The sequence below is a fragment of the Zonotrichia albicollis genome, chromosome 9 (assembly GCF_047830755.1).
Source record: "Zonotrichia albicollis isolate bZonAlb1 chromosome 9, bZonAlb1.hap1, whole genome shotgun sequence".
Taxonomy (NCBI): domain Eukaryota; kingdom Metazoa; phylum Chordata; class Aves; order Passeriformes; family Passerellidae; genus Zonotrichia; species Zonotrichia albicollis.
Window position 1 is genome coordinate 41,206,351 of NC_133827.1, and position 24,565 is coordinate 41,230,915.

Sequence of the window (24,565 nt, forward strand, 5' to 3'; positions counted from 1 at the left end):
GCCCTCTTGAATGGCACAGGAAAGTGGAATTTACCTTTTTAAACTACTTTTGTATCCGGGCAGCAAGGATCTGTCATGGCCAGGAGGAAGTGTAGCAGCAACATGTCAAGAAATTTGTCAAAGTGTGTTCTTAGGACATCTGTGGAGAATGAAACAGACAGGGAAACATGGGGATAGCGAAGAAGGATGGGCTGCTTCCAGGGGAAACAGGAATTGTTTGAATAAGACATTCCTCATGATAATTTCTTCAGAGGCTTCAACAGGTAGCAAGTAATGGTTCTTGTTGTAAATGCCTACACACCCAGTGAGTGGGGTATTCATCATTCTCTGCTTGAGCTCTGTTTTCTACATGGAAATCATCAGCAGTTCCCTGGCTCCCTGCAGCTGCTGCTGTGCTCCGTGTCCAGCCCTAGGCTTTCAGGGGATTTGGGATAAGTTTGTGTGAGAGAGAAGAGAATCACTGGCACTTAGCAGCAATTCTATCTTGTACAAACCCCCTGAGGACAGCAAACAAGTCGAAATGTACCTTAAAACCTGGCTCTAGAGGGCCAGGATGGGGTCCCTGCTCCTGTGAGTTGTTGCTATTGTGCTTTCTCTATCAGCAGCTAAAACAGCATGGTTAAAAATGTGGAAAAAGCCCCACTTGGGGCTTGGTTCAGAATTTTGGTTTATGAGAAGAGTAGAGAGTTTTAGTCTAGTAAAGTATCTTTATTTACAAAACAACTTTACAAAAATAATTTCAATAAAATTATCACAAAGTCAATGTACAATATAATACAGCTGCATTTCCTCCCAATGCCACGACAGATTATGATGGGGAATATTATTTTTATATCAATCCATGGCATAAATAATGCTTTAAACAAGGAACTAGCCTTCTTAGAGCCTACACATTACTAACAATGATTAATAGACAACACATTTTTTGATTTGGGTGCTTCCTCTGTAAAATTCACATTAACACTATAGAACCCAAGGATTGAAGGGAGCCTGGAATGGTTTGGGTTGGAAGGGACCTTAAAGCTCATCCAGTGCCACCCCCTGCCATGGGCAGGGAGACTTTCCACTGTCCCAGGTGCTCCAAGCCCTGTCCAACCCGGCCTTGGGCACTGCCAGGGATGCAGGGGCAGCCACAGCTGCTGTGTTTTGCAGAGCCAAGTCAGATTTTCCTCAGCAGGGATGTTGGGAGCTCCATTTGGCTCCTGAATGTCCATGGTGACCCTCACTTTATACATCAGAAACCCTGCACTGGGGAGACAGAGCTGCCTGAGCCCAGGGGCACCTTTCCAGTGGCACCCCTTGGTGTGTGGCTGTGTTTTCAGGGTTTCTCCAGGACAGCAGGCCGAGATCCATCCCATCTCCACAGTGCCTCCTTCTGTGAGCTTGCAGGGCTGCTGTTCCTTGGGGGTTCCAGAGGCAGGAGCTGCTGCAGCTCTGGCTGTTGCAGTGTTGAGTTCAGCTCTGTGCAATCCGTCCCTGTGCAGCCCCGGCTTTAGGACACGTACTGGGCCCCTCCGTAGGGCAGCACCTCGGTCACCCCCCAGCCCACCACGTTGCCCCGGGTGCCACAGGTGTCCCCCGTGCTCTGGGCTGTCACCTCGGCGGGGCTGAGCACTCTGTCCCACAGGTTAAAGCCAGTCAGCTTCCCCGAGAAGGCCAGGGCTTCATCAAACCCTCCTCCCACGCAGCAGCCGTTCTTCTCCTGGCCCAGCTGCAGGATGCCCCCGTCGGGGATGGTGTGAGCCCCAGCCACGTGCCAGGCGCTGGCTGCCAGCTCCCCCTGTGCCCACAGCGATGCAGATCCGTTCTCCGAGCTCCAGGAGCCGCACAGGTGCAGCCACTTGCCAGGAACCACCACGTTGGTGGCAGCCAGCTTGTGCTGGGCGCTGCCCACGGCCAGCACGGCCGAGGCGCGGCTCAGGTACAGCTGGATCTCGTAGGGGTTGAACCTGGTGCCGTAGGAGAACACGATGGTTTTGTCCAAGGCCTCGGTCACCTTGAGCCAGATGCAGGCGGTGAAGGAGCTCAGGGTCATTGCAGAGGTCGGGTGCACGCTGCCAAAGATCTTCCTGGAGCGCATGGGGAACAGAATTGCGGTTTCACAGCCTGGAAGGGTTGAGAAGATTGTCAGGTAAATAAGAATGGGTTATTTGTATGTGCACAGCTGGGACCTTTAACACTGCATGGCATCATTATGGCTGGAAAAGACCTCTGCCATCACTGAGCTGTGGCTGCCCTATCTCTGGCAGTGCCCAAGGCCAGGCTGGACATTGAGCCTTGGAGCAGCCTGGGACAGGGAAAGGTGTCCCTGCCCATGGCAGGTGGGACTGGAACAAGATCATCTTTAAAGATCCCTTCATCCCAAATAATTCCATGGTTTTGTGAACTGCCAGCCTGGCACCATCGTGTTCACCACTCAACCAGGCCCTCAAGTGCCACATCCACCCATTTTTGAGCTCTTCCAGGGATGGGGACTCCATCACTCCTCTGGGCAGCCTGTCCCAATGCCTAATCCAGTGCTCACTTCCAGGCTTCCCAAAGGGAGCTGAGAGCTCAGCTCATCCAGTGGGATGCAGGAACCTACCCCAGGAACACTGGAAGGAGCTGTCAGAGCTGGTGGAGGAATTGCTGGACACTATGGCCAAGGGATATAATCCAGCTGCAGGGATCTCTGGGCTCTTTTCTGCCTGCACAGGGGGCACTGTACAGTCCGGGGCATCCAAAGGGTTAATGCAGCCTGCCTGCCCTGCTGCTTCCTTTGGGAAGCTCTGGATGGAGCACCACCCCTGGGAGAGGGACTCTGTCAGCCCCTGGAATTGGGTAATTCTGCCAGGTAATTGGGTAACCCTCCCTCGGCGCCACCAAGTGTTGTTTTATCCTCTAAGTCTGGGGTAGTGAAAATACCAATGTTGTGCCAAGGGAAGGGGTCAGGGATCCCCTCAAACAGCAGGTTTGGCATTCCCAGGAGAAGGGAACTGCTGGGAGGCTGTGCCATGGATAATGGGCATCAGGGCACAGGAGCTGCTGAGCAGCAGAAAGTGTTGGCAGGAACATGCTGAGATGGGCTTGCTTCCTTAATTTACATGACCCCCTTTCCTGGCCCTGCCTTTAGGATTTTTTGGTCAGGAGTTTTCATGGGCACTGGTTAAACGGGGGAAAATTATGAGACAAGTGGTACTTTTTAACCAGCTCTTCTCTCACGTCCAATCGATCAAAGTGTTGATAATAGAAATTAGATTAGTTAAAACCACTAACAGAAATTTATGCAGCTTGGGAAAGCAACTGGTGATCAGTAAAGCCAAGACATTTCTGGTGGTTTCTGTGCTGCTCCCTGGTTGCACCTAAGTTAATATCCAAGGTGACAGGAGGGAACAAGCAGCCCCTTCTCCAATTAAGCTGCTTCATTTCCTGTTTAAAGAAGCTGGAGGATCCGAAATGTCTAAAACGTGTGTGGAAATTTCTGCTCCCGGGAATGAAGGACTCTTTGTGCCCTCCAGGACTGAGCTGCTGTGGTATTTCATGGGCTGCTTCCCTCCAGCTCTGAGCAGATTTTACACCTCCCATTGACCCTTTTGAGGAGGGGCAGGGTCAGTGAGCAACTGCTGGGGATTCTCCTTAAAATGCTACTTAGGAGCACTATTGTGAAAAAGATTTTAATTAGCAGGCTTTCAGGCTCCATTATCAAAGCCTAAACAAAATTAAAACCAGCCTCAGTGAAGAACAAAAAAGTGTGATTAGAAAATCCCTCAAGAGTATGGCTGGCAGTAAGTCAAGATGTGAAAAATTAAAGTCAGTTGCTAAAAATTCCCTTGGAAAAAAAATCCAGAGAGATACTCTGGAAGTACTTAAAACGTAGCCTTTAAATTTACAAGTATGGTTGTTTAATGTAAAATCATGTGGGAACCAGTGGAAATAAAGTGAATTTCCACTGCTGATCCTTACTGCAGATCGAGTTTGTTGCTCTCACCTAGGGCAGAGTGTCTGCTGAGGTACAGGGAGAAAAGGAATGAGATCCTGCTCTCTGCAAGGTTTGTGTTTGGGGAAAAGAGGAATCTGCTCAAAGACCTCCTCCCAACACACAAAGATTTCTGAGGTGGTGTGATAAAGCAGTGAAAAGAATTTACTTCTAAAGCGGAGTCTGCCCTGCATGAAGGGATGGGCTCAGGTTAGGCTGTAAAGGCTTTGATGTGAGCAATTCTGTGGCTTTTGTTGCCTTTGCTGTAGCAATTACTGCTCCTCTCTTCTCCCTGCAGATGCTGCACTCCCTCCTTCCTGCAGGGGTAGATTTTGGGGGGGTTTAGGTGGCAATAATTTATATTTGTGGAAAACAGAGCCATTTACCAGCAGTTAGAAGCCCGGCAGTGTCAGCTCACCGGTGGGCAGGGTGATTTCAGTGCAGTTTGTCTTGCACATGGTGATTCTGCACCCACATTTAGACAAATGAGGGGCTGCTCTGCCACACCCAAAGCTGCTGCTGCTGCTTTTCTGGGTGTCTCCTTGCCCTGCACAGAAAAGCTGAGTTGGGATTTGAGGCATGAGCCCACCTTTCTATGGCCACCTCACTGATCAGTGCAAATGTTTTGGAAAAGGAAAAATCCCCCAAACAGCAGCAGCAGCACGGGTCACTGATTTCTCTGTGCCACTGGGAATATCCAGGGCAGGATACTCCCACTGGCATGCAGGGAATGTGCCCTCCCTGCCCTAGAATTGTGCTTGGCTGGCTGGCAGCAGCATGCCCAGCTCTTGGGCACCAGGCTGATGCTCATGGAGGAAGAGGAAGGAGTGGGAACATGCAGGAGAACAGAAGAGCTCCCTGACTGCTGCAAACACACAGGAGTCACCAGCTGGGAAGGCAAAAGGTGAGAGAACATCATCTGGGTGTCTAAAATACATTTGCTGCTCTCTGACAATGGCTTTGATCTGGGAGAGCCAGGAGGAGGTGGGATCCTGGCTGGCTCTGCCCTGCACGAGGACTTTGATGAAACCTTTCTTTGATCCTATGTTTGAGAAGCTCAGCGCCTCTCTTTCCATGAGTTCTGGGTTCCCCCCTGTTGTGTTACACTAATTCTTGCACAGCCTGTTCCAAGCTGCCCTGCTGCTCCTGGGGCTGTAGAAGGAGATGCCCAGGAAGGGGTTTGTGGATCCCTGTTGCTGCAGAAGGAGATGCCCACCCAGGAAGGGGTTTGTGGGTCCCTGTTGCTGCAGGAGGTGCTCAGGAAGGGGTTTGTGGGTCCCTGTTGCTGCTTTGGAGGTGCCCAGGAAGGGGTTTGTGGGTCCCTGTTGCTGCTTTGGAGGTGCTCAGGAAGGGGTTTGTGGATCCCTGTTGCTGCAGAAGGAGGTGCCCAGGAGGGGGTTTGTGGATCCCTGTTGCTGCAGGAGGTGCCCAGGAAGGGGTGTGTGGGTCCCTGTTGCTGCTTTGGAGATGCCCAGGAAGGGGTGTGTGGGTCCCTGTTGCTGCAGGAGGTGCTCAGGAAGGGGTTTGTGGATCCCTGTTGCTGCTTTGGAGGTGCCCAGGAAGGGGTGTGTGGGTCCCTGTTGCTGCTTTGGAGATGCCCAGGAAGGGGTTTGTGGATCCCTGTTGCTGCAGGAGGTGCCCAGGAAGGGGTGTGTGGGTCCCTGTTGCTGCTTTGGAGATGCCCAAGAAGGGGTTTGTGGATCCCTGTTGCTGCTTTGGAGGTGCCCACCTAGAAGGGGGTTTGTGGATCCCTGTTACTGCTTTGGAGGTGCCCAGGAAGGGGTTTGTGGGTCCCTGTTGCTGCTTTGGAGGTGCCCACCTAGAAGGGGGTTTGTGGGTCCCTGTTGCTGCAGAAGGAAATGCCCACCCAGGAAGGGGTTTGTGGGTCCCTGTTGCTGCAGAAGGAAATGCCCACTCAGGAAGGGGTGTGTGGATCCCTGTTGCTGCAGAAGGAGGTGCCCACCCAGAAGGGGGTTTGTGGATCCCTGTTGCTGCAGGAGGTGCCCAGGAGGGGGTTTGTGGATCCCTGTTGCTGCAGAAGGTGCCCAGGAAGGGGTTTGTGGATCCCTGTTGCTGCAGAAGGAGGTGCCCAGGAAGGGGTTTGTGGATCCCTGTTACTGCAGGAGGTGCCCAGGAAGGGGTTTGTGGGTCCCTGTTACTGCTTTGGAGGTGCCCAGGAAGGGGTTTGTGGATCCCTGTTGCTGCTTTGGAGGTGCCCAGGAAGGGGTTTGTGGGTCCCTGTTGCTGCAGGAGGAGGTGCCCAGGAAGGGGTGTGTGGATCCCTGTTACTGCTTTGGAGGTGCCCAGGAAGGGGTTTGTGGATCCCTGTTGCTGCAGAAGGAGATGCCCAAGAAGGGGTTTGTGGGTCCCTGTTGCTGCTTTGGAGGTGCTCAGGAAGGGGTTTGTGGATCTCTGTTGCTGCAGAAGGAGGTGCCCAGGAAGGGGTGTGTGGGTCCCTGTTACTGCTTTGGAGGTGCCCAGGAAGGGGTTTGTGGATCCCTGTTGCTGCAGAAGGAAATGCCCACCCAGGAAGGGGTTTGTGGGTCCCTGTTGCTGCAGAAGGAAATGCCCACCCAGAAGGGGGTTTGTGGATCTCTGTTGCTGCAGAAGGAGGTGCCCACCCAGGAAGGGGTTTGTGGATCCCTGTTGCTGCAGGAGATGCCCAGGAAGGGGTTTGTGGGTCCCTGTTGCTGCAGAAGGAGGTGCCCAGGAAGGGGTGTGTGGATCCCCGTTATTTTGGAGTGGCCTCCCCTGAGCTCAGGCTGGCCTTACCTGCAGGCAGCAGGTGCTGAGCTGCCCATTGCTGTGACGCCCTCAGCTCAGCCCGGGTCTGCTGCAGCTCCTCCCACAGGGAGCTCAGGATGGGGCTGTCCCCTCGGCTGCCATGCTGTCTGTCCTGCTGCAGGGCTGTTTGCTGTGCCTGCTCCTCGGCCCTGCCGCGCCAGGCGCTCTCCAGCCAGCCCAGCCTCACAGACACGTTGTGGCTCAGCTGCAGGACGTGCTCCAGAACCTTCCCTTGCTCCGACTCCTGCAGCCTCCGGGCCTGCTCAGCCTGGTCCCTGCTCCTCAGCAGCGCCTGCTCCACCTGGGACACCACGCGCGAGGTGACGGTGGTGACAGTGCCCGCCAGGGTGGTGGCCAGCTGGCTCAGCTCTGCCCTCAGGGTCTGCAGCTCCAGCCTGGGCAGCTCATCCAGAGCCTGCAGCATCATGTTCTCCTTCATCTGCGAGTTCTCCAGCATGATGAACAGCTTGTCCCACTTGCTGTGCTCCCGCTGGCAGTCGCACGAAGCAGCTGCAAGAGAACGGGAATGGACAGATGTTGCTGCTCCTTGGTACCGAGTGTCACACGGCAGCGTTTGGCAAAGCCTGGCTCTGTGCAAGGCTGTGTCCTCCCGACTGTCACAGAGTCGTGGGCTCAGGCTGGTTTGGGCTGGAAGGGACCCTACAGACAATCTGGTTCCAGCCCCCTGCCGTGCTGGGGCCGTGCCTTTCCCTCTGTATCGGGACAGAACCGTGCAGGGGTGAGATTACAGGGATCCTAAACCCCCGGGACAGCAGCAGCCTTTTGCAGGAAAACTGGGAAATCAAGAGCCTAAAGCACAGCCCAAGGCACCCATCCAAGGGCTTTACCTTTACTGCCCATAATAACCCACTGCTACGAGCACGAGCCTCTCCCTCTGGAAAAAGTAAATTATGTTTGCAGTAATAACTCTTACAAGAGCTAGGCAGCACCGAAGGCAGTTCTGCACTTGAATTCAGTTTAAATTTACTCACCTTCCTCAGCCGCAGGGGCTGGACCTTCGATTTCATTATCCAGGTTCACGTACATGAGCTCGTAGTCATCGTCTTCATCCACCACAGAGCCAGAAACTCTGAAAGCACAGAGCAGCGTGAGCAGGGACAGGAGCTCTCGGGGCAGCATTCTCCTGGCTCTCCTGGGGCTGTGCAGGGGTTGCGGGGCTGTGCAGGAACTGCAGGAGCTGTGAGAGCTGCAGGAGCTGCAGCGGAGCCGGGGCTGTGCAGGAACTGCAGGAGCTGCAGCGGAGCCGGGGCTGTGCAGGAACTGCAGGAGCTGTGAGAGCTGCAGGAGCTGCAGCGGAGCCGGGGCTGTGAGAGCTGCAGGAGCTGCAGCAGAGCCGGAGCTGCAGCGGAGCCGCAAGCGAGCGCTGGCAGCGCCCGAGCCCAATGAATGAGCGAGCGCTGCCGGCTGCGCCTTTTGGGGAAGGAAGGGAAGGGAAGGGAAGGGGGCGGGCAGCTTGTTCAATCCCAGCCCTCCAGGTTGGCCTGGGGGATGCTCTGATCCGCCCCAAGGCGGATCGGGACGTGCAGGACTGCGCGGGCTGGGCTGGGTTGTTTTGTGTCGTTTGTGCAAAAGAAAGCGTTCCCTGCAAGTTCAGTTTGTGGTCGGTGTGTGCCAGGGTTGTGGAAGGGTTTGGTAGAAAAATAAACATACCTGGAGTTGGTTTGGGTACTCGTGTCTGGTTTAGCTAAATAGCGCAGCTTTTTTGGAGGGTTAGGTGGTGCTGTATAACAAATTCTATTATATACCAACAAGTTATTGCTTTAAGCAATAAAGGAGAGCTCTTAAGGAGTTCTAACAGCTTGTTAGGGTCCTGCTTTTCCAGCCCTAATTAGCACTTACACCACCATTACTCCGTGGATAATCTGTTAGTGCTGTATCCTGTTTTGGGAACTGTAAGTCTGCAGCTGCACAATCAGAGTTGTTACCTTTGAAAAAGTGAAACAGGGTGCTTTTGGATGAAACATTAATTTAGTCTAAGTCTTATTGATATTAATCCGGTTTAAATTCTGTAATCCTGTTGGTTCAACAGGCCATTAATCATGTCAGAGATGCTTTGCTTAGGTGAGATTAGGGATGATCTCATACAGATTGTGTATTGGCTATGAAACATCCAGAGAATAGCAAAAAACCCCTCCTGCAATTACATCTGACTTGGAATCTGCTCCCTTTCCATTTGTGTCTCTGGTTTTGCTTATAAAACCTGCACTACCTGTGCCTTGGGCACTGGGGAGGAATTCCTCCCTGGAGGGACAAGGTGGGGATGGGGCACAGGGTGGGCTCTGATCCTGGAGGTCCTTTCCAACCTGAATGCTTCCATGACTTTCCAGCAGGTAAGTGCCCAACCTGAGTCATCCTGGGGTAAAAAATTAGTCTTGGTGCTTGAGTTTTGTCTTTGGAAACCCTTTGGAGTGAAAATCCATCTGCCCGTGGGACACTGCAATGTGCTCCAGGGCCCCTGTTCTTCCCGAGCTCTCTGTGCTGCTGGGATGGGCAGAGCTGGAGCTTGGGCAGCCTTTTCCAGGAGTGGGTGCAGGGCTGGCACCACCCCACCACGCCCCTGGGGTCCCTGCATGGAGTGTCCCCGGCTGTGGGACACTGTGTGCTGGAATTGTGTCATTCCCAGCGTGTGGTCTGCTCGGGAGGGGTGAGGGAATCTGATCTGGAAAGTACTGGGGGTCAGGGTGGCAGGGAAGGAGCAGGGAAGGAAGGCATTTAGGGAGTTGAGTGGGATGTTTTTCCATTCTCACACAACAAATATTTTCTTAGTTTAGACTGAGGCAGATGAAGCAAGATTGGGAACAAATGAATTATTCAGAATTCCCGCTATCACCTCTGGCTGTCCAAGCTCTGGGAATCAGGGGCTGGGGAGCTGGGTGTGCATAAATCCCCTGGGAGCCCCCAAAGATGTGACAAACAAACAGCTCTGAGTGTTCCTTGCTACCTCAGACATGAAAAGACCAGAAAGTGGCCAGCTGGGTTGTGCCTGCTGACCTTTCCTGAGGTCTCTGAAGAACAGACCCAAACTGGGATATCTGGGATTATTTACACGTGTGCACACAGGTTCTTCACTTAAAAGCAATTCCATGTCAGTGAGGTCACTTCAATCTCCCTGCAGAGGGAGGGGATTGCTCTGACTGCCTTTGCTTTCCATTTATCTCGGTTAGGGAATATCAGCCCAGCAGTATTTGCTGCAGGAAGCTGCCCAAAGCTGCGCTAGCACAAAGTATTTTTTGTTAGAGAGGTTTGGTGGCTGCAGTCCATCATCTGTGATTGCATCACTCCTCTGATACACCCCACGCTCCAAACGCTCCTTTGCCAGACTAAATAGTCAGTCTTCCTTTCCAGATCCCTTCCTATCCCTGACATCCCAGCTTAGGCAATAGCATGGCTCAGGTCGATGTCTTTCCTTGCTTAAAGCTGTTATTTTTGTTTCTGCCTCTTGGATTCCTTCCCATCACACTTCTATAGCTGGAAGGAAATTTGCCTGTCCAGGAATACGGGAATTTCATCTTTTGCAATCGTTGCTGAAATTTGACTGGAGTTTAAGGGCTCTGCTCCACGTGGGCTGTGCAGACTAAGCAAGGCCCAGTGCAAAAAAGGACTTAGTGCTGGAAGCATGACATCATCTGGAGAAAAGATATTTTTTTGTGTATTCAGCACAGAATGTCTCCATTTCAAACTATGACGTGAGTCTGAAAATTTCAGTGAATCCATCCTCATCCTGGGTTGGAAAGGACCCCCAAGGATCCTCCAGTCCAACCCTGGCCCTGCACAGATATCCCAACAATCCCAGCCTGGGCATCCCTGGCAGCGCTGTCCAAAGGCTCCTGGAGCTCTGGCAGCCTCGGGGCTGTGCCCATTCCCTGGGGAGCCTGGGCAGTGCCAGGGGCTGGGCTGGAGGACCCTGAAAGGAAGAATTTCAGGATTCTGAAAGGAAGAAACTTTCCCTGATCTCCAAGTTCTCCTCTGGGGGAATTGGTGCTTGGCATCAATCCCATGGAAGGTTAGTGGAGACATTTTTATCCAGATCCACTGGGAAGAGCCCAGGGAACGTGGTTAGAAAATGGCCAGAGTGGAGCAGTTTGCTCATCTTTTCAGGGTGATTCATCAGCAGATCTCTTTCCTTTGCCCCTGACTTTTGTGACTGTAGAACAGAACAAGATGAATTTGCCATGTGGGGTGGGAGTGGGGTCTGGCCTGGCCTTTGGGGCTGCACGGGGGGCTGGGAGCAGCCCCTGGGAGGCAGCCAGGGATTCTCCAAGCAGGACAAGGTGCAGAAGTGTGGCTGGCTGCATGGAGAGCCACTCCTGAGAAGGATGGGGACCCTCAGGGATCATTACAAGCTGTGGGGCTCAGAGCTGTCTGAACCTGCCCTGAGTTATGTGCTCGTTTCTTGGCTCAGGGGGAGGCTGTGAGACCCAGCCGTGTCCTGGGGTGCATTTTCTGTATCTGGCAGGAGCCCCACGTGCTCCAGCCTGAACCCAAATATCCTTTTCCTACCATCCATGAACAGATCTGCTTATCTTCCAAAGTCATCCGGCTCAGATGTAAATGGGAGGAAAAGCAGCAGGCCAGAGAGCTGATTCCTCTTGGAAACCAAATCCAAAGAGGCCGTGAGGACTTCCAAGGGTTTACAGAAAGGAGCCATACTAGGTTGCAATAGGCAGATGTTTTCCATATGTTGCTCAAGTGAAACTTAAATCCATTGAGGCAGGCATGTACTGCGATGTGAAGTTATATATTTTGGTATGAGCCTGGGCTTCAAATTGAATTATGCACAGACATCTTAAGAAAACGTGTGAGAGAGGGTTTAGCATATCTCTGTCTGTCTGCAGTTGGCTCTCTCTGGCTCCTTTCTATTCCTGGAAATGGCATCCTTAACTATTTCTGTTCAAAAGCATGTTTAGCTCTCTGTTCACCAACTATTCCTTCCATATGATGCTTATTTAATTTGAAAGTCTGAATCTCAGCAAAGGAGAATTGTAGTTTTGTACTTTGTTGGTTTTGTTTCTTTGTCATTTCTCTCCTTCTTTCCTCTTTTGTTTCTTTGTTAATTGAAATCACACTTAGTTTAGCCTGGGACTCAACAGAGCATCATCCAAAACTGAAAGCTCATTAAGCAGCATTCTTATGATATTCAGAAATAAAATTATAATTATTGGAATTAGTGGTTTTTTTTTACACAGTGTTGTCATGCCTGCAATGATTTACTCTATTTTGATAATTTGTTTGGTTTCTTGGCCCAATATATAATTTTCTACAGTTTTATGCCTCGCTGGTTTTGTACTGATGATCCTTCCAGGACAGGCTGGAGCAGCCTGGTGGAAGGAGATGAATTTAACATCTCTCTGACCCAAATGTCCTGTAATTGTTAACCTGCTGTCTCCAGAGTGTGCTGGTGCTGTGGGGCTCTGCCCAGTGCTGGGCACTGACTGACAGCTGGTCCCTCTCTGTCTGGGTTTGGAAAGCCAGGTGTCTGCTAAGGGAGGCAGGAGCCTCCTGTGAAATGGAAAATGTAAACCCCCTCCCTCCAAATTATTATAATTTTGAAATTAAGGGGCTCTGAGGAAAAGCTGTGGGAATAGGAATAACAGTTCTTTATTAGGGAAATTAAAAATACAAAAGTACATGAAAGAAAACAAACCATTTGCAGAGTGTCAAGGTGGTGTCCCAGCCCCATCCCATGGGGGCTCAGCCCTCCTGCAGTGCCAGCTGTGGCTCTGCTGCAGCAGGGATCCTGCACAAGGGGGGAGTTTTCCTCTGCAGCTCCAGGGCTGCTGCAGATGGGCCTGGGCTCCTCTGGGAATGCAGGGCAGCACAAAGCTGCTCCTCTGGGAGTGCAGGGGGCACAAAGCTGCTCCTGTGGGAATGCAGAGGGCACAAAGCTGCTCCTGTGGGAATGCAGGGGGCACAAAGCTGCTCCTCTGGCAATGCAGGGCAGCACAAAGCTGCTCCTCTGGGAATGCAGGGGGCACAAAGCTGCTCCTCTGGGAATGCAGGGAGCACAAAGCTGCTCCTCTGGGAATGCAGGGGGCACAAAGCTGCTCCTCTGGCCATGCAGGGCAGCACAAAGCTGCTCCTCTGGGAGTGCAGGGCAGCACAAAGCTGCTCCTCTGGGAGTGCAGGGCAGCACAAAGCTGCTCCTGTGGGAATGCAGGGAGCACAAAGCTGCTCCTCTGGCAATGCAGGGGGCAGAGGCTGCTGTGCTGTCCCAAAGCTCAGATTGTACCCAGGTAGGAATGCTTGGCTCCTCCCCTGGGCGGAGCATCTCCCCAAGGGACGATGGGATTGGATCAGCCATGCAGGGACACTCACTGACCATGGGCAGAAGATAATTAATAAATAATGACCCTTTAACAGAAGATAATTAATAAGTAATGACCCTTTAACAGAAAAGAGCTGGAGGGAGGATTGGCTGTGGAAGGGATAAAGAAACCTGCCCAATGAGCAGCAGAGCACTGCCCCAGCTCTGACAGATGGTAAATAGGATGCACCCCCCAGGCACAGCTCCCAGTCTGAGCCTGTCCTGCTGTGTCCCAGGGAACTGGATGCTGCTGCGGGTGCTGCCCGCGCTCTACGAGAAGCAGCCGCGGCCGATCCGCGCCCGCCTGCCCGAGCTGGTGGCGCCCATGGCCCAGCTGGACCCGCCCGAGCAGCTCCACCTCCTCAGGCTCCTGCACACCGTGGCCAGGAAGAGAGAACTGGGGGTAAGCCACACCACGAACATCTGCCTGCCCCTCCTTTTTGGGGGTTTGGGTTTTACATGCTTGGTGAGGGAGGAATGGCACCAAGGCAGGGCTGTGCCTTGTCACAGATGTTTTATGAAAAATCCTTTCCTTAGAATTTTTCCTCCTGAGAAGCTGAGGGGCCTCAGGAACAAAATGTAAACATTGATTATCTGCTGCTGTGGAATGCAACAGGTGCATCTGTGATTGGCCCATGTGGTTGTTTCTAATTAATGGCCAATCACAGTCTGGCTGTTTAAGACTTGCTGGTCAGTCAGGATTTTGTTATCATTCCATTCTCTCCTTTCCTTGCAAGCCTTTTGATGAAATCCTTTCTTCTATTCTTTTTGTATAGTTTTAATATAATATATATCCTAAAATAATAACTCAAGCTTTCTGAAAATGGAGTCAGATCGTCATCTCTTCTGTCATCCTGGGACCCCTGTGAACACCACAGTGCCTTCCTGTGCTAATTCCCTGTCAATTCTCTAATTCCATCCCAAGTTCTCCACTAGGCATAAGGAGAACAGAGCAAAGACTCTGCTGGACCAAAAGGTTTGGGTTAAACCATTTGTCTCCAGTGTTTTTGGCTCTTCCTCTGTCAGCTGAGTGTGAATTCCCATTACTGTGTTTCTGTCAGTATACATGAACTGTATTAAAACCCATGTCAAGCACAATTAAAATGATTTAGGAACTGATGAGAACTGATAATCCCCAAAAAAAAGAACAGAAGAAGGGGTTGTTTTTTACCCCGTGTCTGTGTCTGAATGTCTTTTCCACAGCTGCATCAGTTTCCCTGAATCCAGGGTGCATTAGTGTGCCTGTGTACCCTGAATTAATCCCTCAGTACACAACTGCATCCTGTTTGGCAGGTGGCTCTGAGGACTACACCCTCAGTCTCCTGAAAATTGGGTTCTTACAAGAAATGACAATTTACCTTATGCAATGGGGTCTTGCCCCCCATTTTTCCCTCTATTCCAGCTCCTGACCTTGTCACATTGTTTAGTTTCTGGTGGAACCCAAAAATTTCTACAAGTACTTTAATTTACTGTATTATTGAGGCAGGCTGAGTCTTATGTTGTTTTAATCAATAAAATATAGACTGGCCTGGAGCAGGGAAAATATTTAGTAAAGGTGGTTTTTGTTTTGTTTTGTTTTTTTAATGGGGCATTTCCTTACTTATTTATGCATAACTGCCATATTTTAAAGCAGAGCTTACCCTTATTCCATATGTTCAGTTGAACTTGGATTGACCTCAGTGATAGCTCCATGCAAAGGTCACCAAGGGTAGAAAACTTCTATTAACTCAGAGTCTGGTGGCTTGTTTTTATCACTCTGGTGGTTGTATCTCCTCTGGTTATATGTGTTCACAATTCAAACCAGAGATCCAATTTGTTTCTGGTTTTTTAACAGGTGCTGAGAGAGTGTTTGCCATTTTTATTTGCACACCTGAGGGACCCCAACCACAGCGAGGTGATTCTAAACATCCTTCTGGAAATATCCAGCTACGAACCTGCAGCCTTGGCCCCTTTCCTTCCCATGCTGAGGGAAATTGGGGAGAGTTTTCCCAGTTTGATTGGGCAGACAGCAAAGATCTTTGGAGCTGTTGGACATCTCGATGAGGTAAGGTGGGAAACAAGAGGATTTGCTTGGATTTGGGCTTGGGGTTGGTTTTATTCTCATACAAAGTAATGCATCCACATATTTCTTGTCTAGTAACCCAACTGCCCTGCCATGGAATCATGGAATGGTTTGAGTTGGGAGGGATCTAAAGATGATCTTACTCCACTCCTTCCCCTTTGGCAATATATTTGGGTGTGTGTTGGCTGGGCCTCCTCGTGTGTCTGAGCAGCACAGGAAGACCCCATCCTCGCTGTTTCTACTGATCTGGAGCTTTGCATTCATGTAAAATTAAATTTATCTCAGAAGAATCAAAACCAGATTTGGTTTGGCTTCATAAATCTTATTTCTGTTGTGTGGTAAGAGGAGCCAAAATCCCATTGAGGCCTGGGAGCCAAATGAAGTTTTTTGTTCTCTCCTTGTTTACTTCCATCCCCCAGCAAGTTTTACTTTTATAAGACCTGCAGGTGACCACATTTAATTCTGTGTTTAGTACTTGAGTGTCAGCATTTTCTAGAAACTTTACGGTTGCTAACCAGCCAATCCTCAGCTGAGCACAGCTGGGCTCAGACTGAAGGATTTCATTTGGATTCTGTGTTTTGGGGTGTTGAAGCAGCTCTCCCCATCTGGGTGTCTCTGAGGCTCCATTTCCGCTGAGTTCTGCTACTTCAAAGGGCCTGAATTTATTTATTTTGCCTTTTGTTGCTGTGATTGTTTTATACCAAACCAAGAATGAGCGAGGAACCAACTGGCCCTGTTGGATTCCATGTAGTGCTGGAAATCACACACTAGAGTGAAGTTTACAAAGACACGATTCAAAGAATATTTTCCCCTCGTGTTTTTAACCTGTTGCTTTATGTGGCTGCACCAATCTACTGAGTGGAGCACACGCAGCCTGCACTGAGTAACTAATGCCCAGTCTCCCTGGAGTAAATGTTGAGAAAGCTCTCACCATGTCCCGTGCCATGAGTGATTTTTTGGGAAGTGCTGGCTCAGCAGCATCCCAGCCCTTGGGAGGACACATTTGTCATTTGTTTGCTGTGTTTGTCACTGACATCCAGGGACCCTGTGCTCCAGACTCAAAAACAGGGATAAAGACAACACACAGAGGGTGGCAGAGGTGAATGTTCCACCAGGAGATCAACGGCTCCTCTCTTGTTTTGTTCTCTAAAAGGTTAGGAAGTGTGAATAATTCTGAATTGTGGAAGATCTTAGAGTAACGGAATGGTTTGGGTTGGAAGGGATCTTGAAGCTCATCCCGTTCCCCTGCCATGGGCAGGGACACTTCCACTACCCCAGGCTGCTCCAAACCCTGGCTAAGCTGCTCATACAAAAATAATCACTCACCTAAGAGGGGAAGGAAATGCCTCCATGGCTGATTCCTGAGCAGAGGTGAGATCATGGAATCATAAATTCTGCCAGGCTGGGAAAGTCTCCAGGACCATCGAGTCCCACCACCAACCCACGTGTGCCCCTGATGGTCCCCTCTCACAGCCCCTGTGTCAGGCCCTTCCCAGCCCTCCCTGGTCCCCTGTCCCCTCTGCCCTGTCCTGACAGGAGCGTGCCGTGGATGTTCTGTCACTTCCCAGACAGGAATCAGCGTCCCCTGCCCGGCCAAGCAAAACAAGCAGGCAAGGAGACATCAACGGCAGTGCTGGGACTCTATTTGTTGATGTTTTATTTCACTGGAAGGCTTGCCTGGGGGAAAGAGGTGGCAAGGATTGAGGCTTGGCCCTGCATGGTCCAGACTGTGGATCTGAGCAGCAAATCCTTGCTGGCTCCTAGAAAAAGCCTCCTGTGCTTCCAGGGACCCCGGGAGAGAGGAAAGCTCTGGAATTGAAAGGTTGCCCCTTGTTTACACACACCACTTCTGCTGGTGTCAGCCACGCTCTTGGGGGGCAAGCTGGAGTCAGAACTTGTCCCTTAACCATAAACTTGTGCAAATGAAAAACCATCTTGGGGCTCAGGGCAGGCGGACACTTTATTTTTTTTCCCCTATGTTTTGAACCACCTGGGAGCTGGAGTTATTTTCTGAAAGCCTTGTGATCTTTTTGTAGTCTCCTGAACCTGTTTTTAAGAAAAAAGCACAGTTTGCCACACCTCATTGCTTGTGCTTTAGCTCCTCACCTTCTGGCAGATGTAATGCCATAAAATGCAAGGGCTGCTTACGAGAAAATACGCGAATACATCAAACAGGCATTGCTGAAATAACAAGGGGTTATGTGCATCCAAATAGGCTTTGTGAAACATTTTGGATTAGAGCTGTGGCAGGGATAACGGCTGCTTTCATGTTGAGCTGTTTTGCTGTAATTTTGTTTTGTATAACAGTTACATATTATATTACTCAGGCGAGTTTATTGTTCTTTTACCTCACTCCAGGCGAGTAGCAGCATTTCAGCATGGCTGGAGACTCTCCAGCTGGATCAAAGTGACAGGAAAATGGTCAAAACTGCTCCTCCATTTAGTCTGCTGCACAGTTTGTTTAGAAAACAAAAATGTGTTTTAAATGTTAATTGAGCCTCTGTTTATCTCTTGGAGGAAGGATCGGCTTTCAAATAAATGAGTAACTGTGCACCAAAGAGTCAACCTCGTCCAAGCCATTGAGGAAAAACCTTGCTCACATCAGCCCAGCCCAGGGTGTAGCTGGAGCTTTCCCCCATATGGCTGGAGGGGTGCAGTTTGTCTGATCCACTCCTGCCATTTGTCTCTGTCATGGCAGAGCTGCCTTTCCTTCAATTACGTTGGTTTGCTCTTCAAAAAAAGCCTCGCCCGTGATGCTGGGCCGTGTCCTGCCAAAGCCTCCCGGGTATTTTTACAGCCCAGCTGGGTCTGGAATCAACCTTTCAGCAGATTTTGCTCTCTGGTTACGAGGTCCCAGAAGAGAGGAGGAAATGGGGCTGGGACCCTGCAGAGCCCAGAGCACGTGCGTGGCACATGAGCTCCCTGCTGGCCCTTGGGAAGAGGAAAGCTGTTTGTTTTTCTGCCTTTGTTTGTGTTTCAGCGCAGGCTGAAATCCAAACATCTCCCAGTTTCTCCATCAATCTGCTGAGGACCAAGTGGGCTTCCCTGAGTGAAAGGATTCCCCCAGTGAAGGATCTGATGGGAGTTCCTGAGTGAATTCCTGGTTTTTCCACTACTTTTCCCACTTGGATGGTTTTAGGACTGTGGAACCCAATCTAATTGAGGAGAGGAGAACTCTAACAGAAGAGCCCTAAATTGGAGATGTTCAGATCCAGCTGGATGTTCCCCATTCCTGGAGGTGTTGGTGGGGCTTGGAGCAACCTGTGGAAGGTGTCCCTGTCCATGGCAGGAGTGGGACTGGGTGGTCTCTGAGGTCCCTTCCAAACCATTCTCTGGTTTTATGGAGTAGCTGAGGTGAAAGGGGAGCTTGGTGCTGCTGGGGCCCTGGTCACTGAGCCAGGCTGATCCACCAACCCAGAGGGATGCAGGGCCCTTAAAAAGCCTTCAGGGATCTGGCTTAGGTCTGAGGAGGAGACAAGATGTCCTGAGTTAGGCTGGGTTAGGTAACACCAAGAGGAACAAAAGTCACTTCAGTGTAACCACAAATAAGCTGTGTTTGAGGCAGCTGCCTGTGCCATGGTGGGGCAGCCACTCTTCCCCAGGGACGGTGACTCAGAACCAGCACACAAACCCCTGAGAGCAGCAAACAATGAATTCGTGTGTTCAGCCCTGTTCTTATCTCCCCACGCTGCCCAGGAGCGAGCCAGAGCCTCCCTGCTGTATCTGGTGAACCAGCTGGCCAACATGGAGCACTCCTTTCACCACCTCCTGCTGCTGGAGATCAAGAGCCTCACCGACAGCTTCTCGAGCATCCTGGGCTCCCAGAGCAGGGACATCTACCGCATGAGCAACAGCTTCTCTGCCATCGCGCGGCTGCTGGCGCGGCAGCTCGGCACCGACGGCACCGCGGCTGCAGCCAGGTACTGCTGCTCTCACTGCCCTGCCCGCGCCTGCAGCTCGGCTTGCACGGTTCCCAGATCCTGCACTGCCCTGCTGTGACTCTGAACTCCATAGAAAGTGTTTGCTGTACAGCTCAGGCACACAGAACCATCCCTGTCCTGCACAGTTCCCAGATCCTGCACTGCCCTGTGTGACTCTGAACTCCACAGAAAGTGTTCGCTGTACAGCTCAGGCACACAGAACCATCCCTGTCCAGCCCCAGAACCAGGGACGCCTCTGCTTTGTGCCCAAAAGGTGCAAACGCTGAATTGAGGAGAGCAAACTGGGAGGGTGGGACTGCATCACCTGGAGCTGGAATTGGGCAATTAACCCCAATGTGGAAATGGACCGAAACTTGTAAAAGTGTAAAAAATCATGACTCTGGGTCCATCTTGAGTCCATCTTGGGCAGAGCCATGGCCAGGCTCTTGCACTGCCCAAGGTATATCCTGTAAAAACCTTTTCATAAATCCCTACTTTATTCCTTTATCACTGCCCAGCCTCTGTTCCAAGTAACCTCTCTAGACATCACTGTGAGGCACCAAAATTCCCGTTAAATATGCTCCCATTGCCATGAAGAAAGCCATGCCCCAGATAAGTAAATTCAAGCAAGCTAAAAAAGCCTCGGTTAAAAATAAGTCAGTGAAGTCAAGCTCACAATTATCAGTGAGTTTATTCTAGAAAATGCCCACTGAGGGTGAGGAGAACAATGGCTGGCCTAGCTCCCTGATGAAGATTTGCCCAAAAAAAAGTCTGAAAAGAATTTCTGAGGCATCCACAGTGAGATGTTCTGCTTGCTCAGCTGTTTCTGACTGCGCATCCTGAGGTTGAAGTGTTGTGGGGTTTGTCACAGTGAGGATAGGAATGTTATTTAAATACAGGCTGGCAGTCACTTCTCATTAGTGAGAGACTGAGAATGCGAGTTGTGTATGCTGCAGTAGGTCAGGGGGGCACACAGGAGTAGCGATTCTTTGGGAAAATGGAACACAGGTGTCAGAAAACTCCTGACAGTGAAGGCCAGCCCTGGAGCCAGACTGGGAGCAGTGGAGACAAAACACTGAGGTCAGTGGAGAAACAAATAATTGGTGTCCTGGAGAGAGGTAGAAATGAGAAAGGAGAGGAACCCAGACAGAGCCCCTCATCTGACTAGAGGGCTGTGAGAAATGTCCAAGCCTCACCTGGTGGCAGAACCTCAGCAGAAAGCAGCCCTTGGCATTCCCAACCCATTGTGGTCCCTCCATTTATGGTTGAAAATTACTTGGTTTGTTAAAACACTGTGATATTCCTGTTCCTTATTATATTCTGGGCTTAACATTTATCTCTAGAGCTGCTAAGAAAACCCAGTTAAAAACAAGGTTTTCATCAAAATCTGGCTGTTTCTAGCTAAAATTCTCTTTGTTAAGGACTGGCTGAAGAGCAGAAGCTTCATTGTCTGTGTGAGTGTGGTTACAGATGATTTTCTCTCTCTGCTCCTTGATTTTATTTATTTCTTTATTTATTTTACATTTCATTCCCTCCCCAACCCTCTGTGCCCTCAGTATCTCAACGTGGCTGTGAGGGATCACAGCAAAATGCTGGTTTTTCACAGTTTTTAGCTATTTGGTTTTACATTTCGGGCAGAGTATCAGCTCAATCAGACAAGGCTGAACAAGAGCTCCCTGCTGATTTAAGCAGAGCTGGTTTTGACTCGTGCTTGGGCTGTGGGACCAGTCCAGATGTGAAGGTGGAAGTGCCCTCCCAGCTCTGGAGCTGCTGTAGCTAAAGAGCAGCAATCCAGGGTGGTTGTGCTGTGAAGGGAAAGCAGGATTTTAAACTGTGGGCCTGGATTACAGCAATTCCTTCCAAAACTCCTGTGTTTACATAAGGAAAAGCTGATTTTTTCAGAGCCATGGCTGGCCTGGCGTTGTTTGACACAGGGAATTTTACATGCAGGGACTGAGGAGCATAATTAAAACCAGGCCATGCCCTGCTGCTCCTTACTGTCCCAAAATTGCAAGTTATTCAGTCCCAGAGGGGCTTTTAAAGAACATATGCAGGGTTTTAATGGACTTATCCAACCTAGAGGGGCAGTGTAGTCAATTAAAGGGGAAGAAATCATCAAAGTCCTTGTTCTGGGGAAGAGCTGAGCTTAAGGGGCTGCACCAGTGCTGCTCCTCAGGTGCTGTGGCTGCTTGGAATTGTCTGACACTGGCACAGGATTTAGGTTAAATATGAGGCAGTTCTTTGCTCAGAGGGTGGGCAGGCCCTGGCACAGGTGCCCAGAGCAGCTGTGGCAGCCCCTGCATCCCTGGCAGTGCCCAAGGCCAGGTTGGAACAGGGCTGTGAGCACCTGGGACTGTGGGAAGGGCCCAGTGGAAGGGGGTGGAATGGGATGAGCTTTAAGGTCCCCCCAACCCAGTCTGGGATTCTGCTGACAGTTCCATGATCTTTCCTCCACCACTTGCCTTCTTCAAACTCTCTTGTCCATCCAGTTTGAGGAGGTGATTTTCTCTACCTTAACAAACCACGAACACCTGACCCATCCTTGTGGCCTCCATGGGCACAGAGGTGAAGCCCTGGCCACAAGCCCAGCTGTATTTTCATCAATCTCCCTTTGGGGTGCTCTTTTCCCCACGGTGAGCACCCCACTGCTGGTGTGGAGAAATTCCCTTGGTGCTAATGCATCACCTGGGCACTGAGGTGCCTTTGCCCAGAGCATTTAAAGCATGAAGCCATCAGCAGCCTGGCACTGTTTTTGGATGATGGTTTCCCCATGAGCTCGTGCACCCTCCTCCTCCTCCTCCTGCAAAGAGCTTTGGTGTGAGCTGATCCTGCCCCAGCAGCCTCAGCAGTGCCTCTTGCCAAGGCTGCAGGCAATGGTTGGTCTGACAGGAGCTGGAAGGGCTGCCAGGGGTGCAGGGGGGTGGGATGGAGCCCTCAGTGATGGCTTTGTGGGGGTTTGTGCCTTTGGCTTCCCAAGGAGCTGATGTGGGCACAGGGCTGGTGCACAGGAGAGCCCCTGGGCACTCGGGACCCTCTGCTTCCCACTTGGGGATCCTGGCACCAGCAGGGGCAGCAGTGGGATGGTGGCTTGAGGAGCCCACCCTCCACACCCTAGGAGTGACTTTTTTGTGTTCTAAACACAGAGAACAAGATTCATCCACGTTTCTTTTGCATCCATAATGATTTTGTGGTTCTTTAGGAGAAGTGCTTCCTTGCACTCCCTTCACAAAGCCATGGGAGCCCGGCAGGAGGAGGCTGGACAAAGAGGTGCTGTTTGAAACACCATTTTTAATCCCAAACACCACCAGGGCTCCCTGGTTGGGCTCTGTCACTCCCAGGGCCCATCAGTCCATCAATCCCCTCTCTGTGCCTGAGGCTTTGCCCATATTTACACAGGGAAAAGGAGTTTTCCTCAGAGCTCAGCCCCCACAATGGCAGCAGTGTTGGGAGCTGTGCTGGAGTGACTGCTTTCCAATAAATTAAATCTTGTCCTACATCCCCAGAAAGATTTGTTAGGAGAGGTCACATCAAGGGTCTTTATTACAGAAGAATATTTTTCAAGTGCTCCTCAGTGTTAATATATTACGAGATGTTGCTTGAATTAAAAACAAAGCAAGACAAAACTTGCCAGCTCCCCTGAGAAATACCCTGAGCTGCCTTTATCAAAACAAGTGAAAAGTGCATTTTGTGATGCCACATTTCTGGCTGTTTTGTAAAAACCTGGCTTTTTACAATTGGTAATGTGCAGTTTGGGGAGTTTTTAATGGGCTCCCCCACTGTGAGTGTGACTTGTGAGGCTCTGCTGCTCTGGAAGGGCTGTGTTAAACCCCTCACTTGTGGTTTTATATATCCATGCTTTACAGATTTAGCTATTCAGATGTTTGTTCATTGGGGGAAAAAAAAAGAAAATCAAACAGAGAAATAGTCAGAAACATAACAAACTTGTTTTAGAGCTGTGGGTGGAGTTTAAAAAGTAAATACTGTCCAATCTCCCTGATTTTCCAAGAGATTCCTGTTTGCTCTGTGCTGCTCCATGGTTTTGGTGCTGCAGGAGTGAGATGGGAATGTTCCCATCACCCCAGCAGGGCAGGGACAGGGGAAGGAGCAGTGATGCTCTTGCGTTGGTCCCTGGGAAATCCAGTCCTGCTGCTTCTCCAAGGCAGAGTAAGGACACTCAAAATTCAGATTTCCAGCAAATGGCCAAATATTCAGAGGAGCTGAGTCTCTGTGCAAGCTCTGAGCAATGCAGGAACCCAGAAAAAGCCATTTCCAAAGCTGCTTGAGGGAACCCAGCACATTTTTACCACCAGTGTCTTTTCCAGCAGATTTCTTTTTGGCCTGTGAGATCAACGGCTTCCCTTCAATTTATTTGAAGGTTACCTTTGAGTTTTGCATTAAAATGTTCCATATTGTGGCTGCCCACCCCTGGCAGTGCCCAAGGCCAGGTTGGACAGGGTTTGGAGCAGCCTGGGACAGAGGAAGGTGTCCCTGCCCATGGATGGGCTTTGAGGTCCCTTCCAACCCACACCATTCCCTGGTTCTCTGATCCTGTGATTTTAAGACAAACATAAGAAATCCAAAACAGAACTACTTGCCCTGCAGTCCTACAAGTTCATTTTAACTCTTCATTTTCTCTTTGCTGAGCTGGAGTCACGTTGCTCATAACTTTTCCTGAATTTTAAAAGGTATTTTTATTTCTCAGAGGGCAGTAATTCAGTAAGAACTGCATGTACTTTGGTCAAAGCTTTAAAACCACAGAATTCTATAAAGCCTGCAAATAACTTGACTTTTGCCTTGTGAAAATAATGCAATAAGTCAGTGTTTAGCAATTTCGAGAGAATGGCTTGAGTTCAGATGAAAAACTTTTGACTCTCAGGGACAGAGATGTGATTTGCTGGTGCTTGGCAGTTTCCAACCCAGGGTTGTCAGAGATGTTCAATGCTTCTGACCCATCAGAGATGTTGATCTAGAAGATGTTCCTGAAAATAACCTCAGGGAATCTCTGTTTAAACATAATTACTTTACCAGATCCAAACCACAAGTCCCAGGCACAGACACAGCATCAGCACAATGAGCAGAGTGTGCCAGAGTTAAACCTCTGCTTTCTGCCTCCTCAGGATGGAAAAGGACCCTGAGGCAGAATGTCCTGTACCACTGGATGATTTAAAATCTGTCGTGAACGGCAGTGAAGAAGATGAAAAGTTGCAAGTTAAAATCCAGGCTTTTGAAGAGAAAATCAATGTGGACAACAGCACCCCCGGCTCAGTGAGGAGATACAGCCTGGGCCAGGTCTCTAAAGAAGAAAGGAAGGATATGAGGTTTAACAGGTATGGCTCTGGAAAATGTGTGAGGGCTTCAGGGAGATCAGTTCTGTCATAAAACTTTATCCAAACACGGAGGGTTTGGTCTGCTCATGGAATACCCACAGGCAGCATAACCCTAAATTTAACTGATTTTTACATCCATAAACTTAAGGGCTGGATGAAATCTTTCTAAATCCCAGAATGGTTTGGGTTGGA

General features: G+C 50.3%; 2 protein-coding genes across 4 annotated transcripts in view; one reads left to right on the forward strand and one right to left on the reverse strand.

Moving 5' to 3' along the window:
* The window catches only part of VEPH1 (ventricular zone expressed PH domain containing 1), a 61,009-nt gene that overhangs the window by 15,750 nt on the left and 20,694 nt on the right, over positions 1 to 24,565 (forward strand). For 2 of the 3 annotated variants that reach the window (XM_074547542.1, XM_074547541.1), the window contains exons 6-9: positions 13,301 to 13,467; positions 14,899 to 15,108; positions 18,823 to 19,046; positions 24,164 to 24,373. In XM_074547542.1, coding sequence (XP_074403643.1) covers positions 13,301 to 13,467; positions 14,899 to 15,108; positions 18,823 to 19,046; positions 24,164 to 24,373 — 811 coding nt within the window. The remainder of the gene's footprint in view (positions 1 to 13,300; positions 13,468 to 14,898; positions 15,109 to 18,822; positions 19,047 to 24,163; positions 24,374 to 24,565) is intronic. The other variant, XM_074547543.1, reaches the window with a different exon arrangement.
* PTX3 (pentraxin 3) lies at positions 734 to 8,207 on the reverse strand. The gene is made up of 4 exons (XM_074547540.1): positions 8,074 to 8,207; positions 7,732 to 8,011; positions 6,728 to 7,249; positions 734 to 2,106 (listed from the first exon to the last, which is right to left on the reverse strand). The coding sequence occupies exons 2-4, from the start codon at positions 7,877 to 7,879 to the stop codon at positions 1,493 to 1,495; spliced, it is 1,284 nt and encodes a 427-aa protein (XP_074403641.1). The 5' UTR covers positions 7,880 to 8,011; positions 8,074 to 8,207; the 3' UTR covers positions 734 to 1,492.

Bases quoted from the DNA above. Each gene is read 5' to 3' on its own strand.
- PTX3 (XM_074547540.1), bottom strand. From the start codon at position 7,879: ATGCTGCCCCGAGAGCTCCTGTCCCTGCTCACGCTGCTCTGTGCTTTC. The intron at 7,250-7,731 runs GTGAGTAAATTT...GTTCTCTTGCAG, and splicing joins AGCCCCTGCGGCTGAGGAAG to CTGCTTCGTGCGACTGCCAG. The intron at 2,107-6,727 runs GTAAGGCCAGCC...CAACCCTTCCAG, and splicing joins TCAGCACCTGCTGCCTGCAG to GCTGTGAAACCGCAATTCTG.